Below are 7829 nucleotides of genomic sequence, written 5' to 3' on the forward strand. Positions count from 1 at the left end.
TGTGCATTAAACGTTGAGTTTATGGGGTTTCTATATTCATATGCAACAACCAAACTTTCATACATGTAATTCCATCTAGTTGGACAAGGTTTAGGAACATTTCTTTCTCTTAGGCCACATTCATCGCATCTTTTAAAAGATTCTCTAAGTCTACTTCAACGGTTTGAATGAAAAAGCCAGTTAAGAGCCATTTTAACCTTTTCAATTTGAATATTTAAAATTCCCATACCATCACCCACAATTAAATGGTAAATATGACAAATACATCTAACATAATTTTTTTTACTAAATACAAGATTTAGCGTAGTGGTAAGCAAGTCTATGACATTTGTGTTATTAGTAGCATTATCCATTGAAACTGATATTATTTTATTACTAATGCAAAAATATCTGCAAATATTCGTAACTGTGCTAGCATTAAACTGCCATGTGTGACGTGAAGCAATTATGCGTTTTTGCATTATCAAATCCCCGTCAATCCAATGACTGGTAACAATAAGGTAATCATAGTCGTTGCCGCTTCTACCAATATCAGTTGTAACAGCAACACGATAATTTATATGAGTAAATAAATAGCGCAAATATTGTTTATATTGATGCTTATATTTATAAATATCGCTCTTTACGGTTGTGCGAGGAAAACCTTTATAAGTAGGATTAAAATTTTTTTTAATATAATGCACAAACGAAGGGTCAGAAGGAAAACTATAGGGTAAGCACATAACAATTACCATTTTTGCCAATTGTTCCCGATTTTATTTTGGATCATAATATAAAATACCACCGGTAACAGTGTTAATTCTCGGTTGAAATTGATCTGAACCGGTACTAGGGTCAGCCTGACTAGGACTAGGTACACTTTTTCCCTCAGCAACAGCTTTCAGACGTTGTATCTGACGTTATCTTTAGGGTGTTTTTCTATGTGTCTAGCCAAAGATCCCGTCCCGCCCCCGCGATCCAAAATATTTAAAAGCTAACTCCATACCACAAGTTTTATACTTAGCCTTATTTTGTGGAACTAGTTGAGTAAAATATGGCCAAATAAGAGATGTTTCTTGCCGTTTGGTAGGTTGTCTAGAAAAAGTAGGAGCAATAACGGAAGTTTCAGATGGGTCATCATTTGGATTAGCAGCGTTATCACTCGTTGGATTAACATTAGGAGCAGGACTAGCGGGTGTATCATCATCTGGTTGAGTTTTATCAAAATTAATTTCCCCATCATCATTTTCATCAATAGTATTATAATTATTAAAATAGAGAGCATTCATTAATTCTTGGTCTAAATGTTCACCGGGTGCAATATTATGGCAAAATTGACTCTCGATAAATTATAATAAACTAGTATCGGTATCAAGAATAGCAGGTGTGGGACGGATATGGGTTTGGTTCGAGGAGCCGGGGGCAGGGGAGGAGGAACATCAGTACCACTAGATTCGCCAGTCTTAGATTTTCCCTTATTCTTATTTTTACCAAAAATATTTCTTAAGGAAGACATCTTAATTAATCAAGTAATAGCAAATAAATAAAACAAACAAAACTATAATACTAAGACTTAAGAGTTGGAACGAGTTTACCGAATTGACGAACAACGTGTTGAAAATTGATTATCGTTGAAGACTTCAATTCACCAACTTCACAATTTTTTCACAAATTGTAACAACCTCACTATTTTTTTGACTATTTCTTAGAATAAAGTATGCAATAGTAGCAAGTATAGAAGAAAATTAGAGAGAGATTGTGATAGATTGATATTGATTTGTAAGAAAAATAAAAGAATGAGGGGGTATTTATAGTTGAAAATAGGAAAAAAGTGTAATTATAAAAAGTTAGGGCTAAAACAAAGTTGTGAGGGGGGAGGGTTAAATGGCTATTTTTTAAATAGCCAACGACTATTTTCTAAAGCCAAACAACTCTTTTTTTAAATAGCCACGGCTAGTTTTTTTTTAACGTTGGGCCTGTTTGGCCCGCTAAGGAACCGGTCCGGTCCCGGTCCTTTGACGGGCCAAACAGGCCCGGTCCTAACAGTTCCTAGGCAAGAACTGGCCCACTAAACCGGCCCAAAACCACCTCTAGCGGTCCCACCCTTACCCTATCCCATCCTTCGCCTGCACCCCCAAACAAGTTTTCACTATTTTTGATCTATTTCTGGTGCCGATTGCAATTCTTGGTGTTGGTTTTTGTAGAATTTGATAAGTATTTCTGTGTTTTTGGTTAAATCTTGTTTTTCTTACCATTCCTGTTGAACAACTAAATTTATTAAATATTCAAATTTATTAAATAATGAAGATAAAAAGTATTCACTTTTGGTAAATTACGACAATAATAATAACAAATTCAGTATAATCTCACAAGTGAGATATGAGAAGGATAATGTGTACGTATACTTTACCTCTACGATATACCATCAGCTCAGGAAACGGTGAAAATGAAGCAACAAATAATAATAATGACAAGTTAATAAGGTAACGGAAGCGAATGCCACAACATATAATAAGAAAGAAGTAGGAATAAGAAAATACAAGAATAGTACTAGTACTACTGGTAAGCCTAGAGAAACTCATGACTACCTATCAACCTTCAACCTTAATTCTCGACCTACACATATTCCTATCGAGGGTCATGTCCTCGTAAACTGAAGCAATGATATGTCCTGCCTAATCATCTCTCCCCAGTACTTCTTTAACTTACCTCTACCCTTCCTCAGTCCGCCATGATCAACCTCTCACGCCTCCTAACCGGGGCATTTATGTCTCTCCTCTTCACATACCCGAACCACCTCAACCTCGATTCCCGCAACTTATCAATCAATGGCCATTCAACCAACTGAAATAAGCACGTAGTTGAACAAGTAGATAAATCCAAAGGTTAAATTATATTAAAACATAACAATAATTCATCCTCCAAGAGGTTCCATCAAAACTCTAGATAATAAATTAGCTATTTATAAAAGTATGGGAAAACACAATACTCCAATTCATAACCAACAATAAAATAGGCCACTCTTCGTTGCATAGAGGCCGCAACTTTTGGTAAATTTAAAGGACAAAAACTCCTTAGCAATATATTTAAGGGGCTATTTTGGACATAACCATAAGAGCCAATATTTGTCATTTTTTCATAAAATTTTACATTAAGATTCATGATTAATATTTTGACCCCATTTTAAATTTGATGCATTAAGTTGGATCACTTTTAATGCTTCACCTCATTTTAAGTGATCCCATTATGAGCATTTCCTTGTATTCATACCAACTAGATGATCAAATACATTGATAATTCTTTTAAACTCAACTTCATTTTTCATGTAAAAATCTTAATCTTTAACTCTTGGCCTATTAAACCCTTCAACTTCTTGTCCTTCTCAAAACAAACCCTTCAACTTCTTGTCTATTAAAATCATCGTAGAGTCAGAACTATCAATTAGAAGCATCTCACTTTTTTCTTTTTGCAGAGATAGAGGAGGAGAAGCGAACAATGTCGGGAGCAGAAGAAGACAAGAAGCCCGCCGGCGATCAGGCTGGTCACATCAATCTCAAAGTCAAAGGCCAGGTCTTCTTCGTTTCTTTCTTATCTCCTCTTTCCCTACTAGTCCCTCGTATGAGTTAATTAGGGTTTGCTTTGGTACCTTATTTGAACTTTTGAAGTGTTTTTGAACATTAAATTCGTTTTATGAGCCTGAATAGAGCATGATAGATGTCGATTTTGGGATTGATTTAGTAATTAATTGATGGATTAGGCCTTCTTTAGGGTTGCAGGGAATTTTTATTGTCATTCTACGATTTCTGTGGCTACATTGTTGAAAAACTTTAAATTACTCATTTGAGTAGCGCATGGGTTCGAGCCGTGGAAGCAGCCTATTGCAGAAATGTAAGATAAGGCGGGCTATAGACCTTTGTGGTCCGGCTAAGGGCCGAACCCCGCACATAGCGGGAGCTTAGTGCACCGGGCTGCCCTTTTTTCTGGAGTAGCATCATCTTAACTTAGACTTGAGTAGAAAATATTACTATGATACCTTCTCCCCCTTTCCTCTCTTTGTATGAGTTATGGTCCTCTGTCTGTATCGAAAACAAAGTGAAGTATTTTTTGGCCAGATTTTCTTTTCAAGTTTTGTAGTTGTGTTAGTTTGATGGTTTTTGCAAAAAAAAAAAAAGTTATTTCCTCCATCCCATTCTGTATGGATCTGTTTGACAGGGCACAAATTTAAGAAAAAGAGAAATTTTGGAACTGGTGTTCTTAAACATGCCATTACATTTTTGTGGCTCTTAACTTAAACTTTGAAACTTGTGGTCTTGAACATGTCAGAGTAATACGGAACGTTTAAAGTTAAGTTATTTTCAAATATAGAAAGGGGTCATTCTTTTCGGAACAGACTAACAGAGAAATAGTGTCATATAAAATAAACAGAGAGAGTACCTTTTTTCTCCAAAAACTTGAAAATCTAGTTCAAAGTATTGAAGAAAATGGTAATGTATTTTGCACCAAAAAAAAAAAAAAAATGAAGGAATTCCCAAACAAACACAAATTTTCGCACTAGTAAAAGTTTTTAGCCAAAAAAATTTCACCCTGTTTTCGATACAAATGCTGCCTAACTGCTGATCTTGGAATATCAAGGTTAAACTGAATTTTTGCTAATGCTTTATGAGTTGCTATGAGATAATTTAGATGTTCATATTTAGTATATTGTCTCCTTAAAGCTTCTAAGCTCAGAGAAAGCCCCTGTATTTGTCATGTTGGATCGAAATATATTATCTTTTCTTGAGATTTAAATACATTTTTTTTTCCATTAATGCTAAACCAAGATATATAGGTCTACCTTAACACATTGGGCTGCAAAATATTTGCTTTTATTTTAGCTCCTTGTGAGAAAGCCTCTGTATTTGCCATTAAAGTTTTCTAAGCTCAGGGAACAACCCTGTATTTCTCATGTTGGATCGAGGTATATTATCTTTTCTCGAGATTTAAACTTAGAATATTTTCATCAATGTTGAACCAGTAATTTCTGGCGTTAGTTAAAGTTGTTACCTAATCATATCATCTCAGAAAGTGAACCTGGATTAAGTGATTTTTTGTTTATGTAGATTTGGTAATAAAGGATTATATTTACCAATAGTGATTTACTTGTGGCATTTTTTTTTCATGGTAATACAATAACCTGGGTCGTACCTACTTCTTGAGGTTCGGGATTCTATTGCCAGTCCATACAATGTTTTATTTTGGCTATACAAATGCGATTTCTTATGCTGTCATGTGTTGATTCTGATACATTCTTGATGAAATAATTAGCATTGACTTTTTTCTCTCAGTTCTATCTTTTGTTTGCTTCCTCTCCTTGCTGTTATTAGGATGATGAGCTTCTCATTATAATTTTCTGGAAAATTTCCTTTTGCACGTTTCAACGAAAAGGAGTAAATTGGCAAGAGAATTATATATTTGACTGTTTTTTCCGGATGCAGGATGGCAATGAAGTATTCTTTAGGATCAAACGAAGCACCCAGCTGAAGAAGCTGATGAATGCTTATTGCGACCGACAGTCGGTGGATTTCAATTCAATTGCTTTCTTGTTTGACGGTCGTCGTCTTAGAGCAGAACAGACACCAGATGAGGTCTCCTCCCTCCCCCCCACCCCCCCCTCCCCCCCCTTTGTCTCCCCCCCAAACCAAGCCCCCAAACGTGCACACACAAATACAAACAAGAGAATACCAAAGAAAGACCCATGCATTTGCTCGATATTGTGCTTAACAATTGTGTTAATTATCTCGTTTCCTTACAATTTTCCTCCCTTGTGCAGCTGGAGATGGAAGATGGTGATGAAATTGATGCGATGTTGCATCAAACTGGAGGCACAATTCTTTGAGTCGTCTTTTCTGTTTCGGTGGACCTACTTTATGCGTGTTTCAAGGTGGTATGGACTCGGTGAAATGTAGGTTGTTCAACTTTAGGACCTGTAGTGTGTAAGGAATGTGATCATGTTTGCTTTACGTTAACCCAGCTCGGTTGAACTTAATCGTTACTGTAACTTGATATGAGTCATTACTTCCTTAACCGATTAGTTTTTTAAAGATGATGTGAATTCAAAGTCTTGGTTTGTTTTAAATAACCCCCTCCCCCAACCTTCACGAAATCAGAAGCTTGGCGACAAGAAGTAGCTCCAGTGTACCCTGATGTGCACCTCGTATATCACAGTTTGCTCATTATCTCAGGCTTTTTATCTTGATGGTAGTTTATTTTAGAACTAGCACCGAGGCTTTGGTCTAGTGGTAAAAGTGCAGTAGGTGATGTGTGGCTTGAGTGCACGTCACAGGTTTGAACTATGCCACAAAAAAAAAGCCTGGTATTTAAGTGAAGAAGAGTAGAGGGACTAGCTCATTATTCACAGAGTTTTAAATCGTATGCTACTGGCCCTTGGTGATTTCTTGTGTGCCAGAAAAAAGGTTTGTTATAATACTTCTATTCGCGTTCTTTAATTCTTTGAAACTACAGTGGATTCGTTGGGGGTAATAGTCCTCTCTTAAGTCAATTTTAATCAATTTTTGACAGTTAGATTGCTTATTTTTTTGTGCTAAGCGCTTAAGGAGTACTTGATTTGATATTGTCGAAAACGGATTTATCATAAAACTCAGCCACAGTTTACAATGTAGGATATATGCAAATTACAAAGTACTAGTAATTTTTAACTAAAAGCAAAACTGTGTTTTCGAAAAAAAAAAAATGAAAATCCAGACATTCACATAAACACTGAAACATCGAATTATCATGGCAAAGAAAATTATTTTTGCACTGCTTTCATGGTTTATCGTGAAATTGTAGTTCGAGCTTGGAACTGTAGGACAGTGGCCTAAAGTTTGAACGGTAAGAACTGAACTTCTTCTCCTCCCCCCCCCCCCCCCCCCCCCTTTTTTTTGTTTTGGGAAGTTGTGGCTTATATTTATGTTTCAAACAACCCTAAAAGTGGCTATTGGTGCATTTAATCCACAAAAACTTGCACGACATATCCCCCAACGGGACTGGTCTTGGTGGAATATCCCTGTTGTTAGCAAAATGTCTCCCTTTTTTACTTGAACTCCATAGTTTTAATATTTGAAAGCTTGAAATTTTTGTTTAGTGGTGGAAAGTAAGGTTGACGATCCATTATTGTTAAAATCATTTGAATATTGATATTTTATGCTTAAACTTTTAGTTCAAACACAAATTTAGTGATTTGCCGTAAAAAGCATAAAGCTCCATTGCCGCACCTTAAAAAGTGTTGAAAAAGATAAAGTTGGTGTTTTTGTTTTGGTGTAATTCGCCTAAGTTGGTAATTGAGGAGCAGATTTGGGGTGGTTTGGTCGAATTTGGAGTTGCAAATTTGAAGAACATTTGTAGACTTCGTTGAACAACTTAACAAACAGATAGAGTAAATATCACTTAAACTCTAACAATCCGGCGTAGAAATCCATGTAAAAATTGCACGGGGCGCCCTATTTGGTCGCACCCATTTAACCTATACCCATTTTTTTTAAACTTTTAACTTGTACCCACTTTTTAAACAACTTCAGCTCCCTTTCTTCTCCGCTTCAGTACCTCACCAGAAGAAAGCAAGGATCTAGATTGAGATCAATATGCATAAAAACAATATCACAAGCTGTGCAAAAGCTACCCTTTCACGTTCTTACTTTATTTTTTAGCTTTTCTTTTTTCCAACTGTATGTAATATTAATAGTTCCAGCAAAATCTGATGTTGTCTCTCACTGATTATAGTGGTTTTTGTAGCTGATAGTTGTTGTGTGTTTGTTCTTTTTTCTTCCTTTAAACGAAGCACTAGAGAAAGCACACCTTGTAGCCTGGTGAGG

At 35.9% G+C, this 7829-nt stretch overlaps 1 protein-coding gene across 1 annotated transcript; it reads left to right on the plus strand.

Moving 5' to 3' along the window:
• The first annotated feature begins 3382 nt into the window (after positions 1-3382).
• On the plus strand, positions 3383-6079 carry LOC109216087 (small ubiquitin-related modifier 2-like). Its single transcript, XM_019380218.1, has 3 exons — positions 3383-3549; positions 5454-5603; positions 5789-6079. Exons 1-3 carry the CDS (start codon positions 3475-3477, stop codon positions 5852-5854), a joined length of 291 nt encoding a protein of 96 aa, XP_019235763.1. The 5' UTR covers positions 3383-3474; the 3' UTR covers positions 5855-6079.
• The last annotated feature ends 1750 nt before the right edge of the window (positions 6080-7829 follow it).

This window comes from Nicotiana attenuata, unplaced genomic scaffold (genome assembly GCF_001879085.1).
Source record: "Nicotiana attenuata strain UT unplaced genomic scaffold, NIATTr2, whole genome shotgun sequence".
Classification (NCBI taxonomy): domain Eukaryota; kingdom Viridiplantae; phylum Streptophyta; class Magnoliopsida; order Solanales; family Solanaceae; genus Nicotiana; species Nicotiana attenuata.

Bases quoted from the DNA above. Each gene is read 5' to 3' on its own strand.
- LOC109216087 (XM_019380218.1), top strand. From the start codon at position 3,475: ATGTCGGGAGCAGAAGAAGACAAGAAGCCCGCCGGCGATCAGGCTGGT. The intron at 3,550-5,453 runs GTCTTCTTCGTT...TTCCGGATGCAG, and splicing joins ATCTCAAAGTCAAAGGCCAG to GATGGCAATGAAGTATTCTT. The intron at 5,604-5,788 runs GTCTCCTCCCTC...TCCCTTGTGCAG, and splicing joins CAGAACAGACACCAGATGAG to CTGGAGATGGAAGATGGTGA.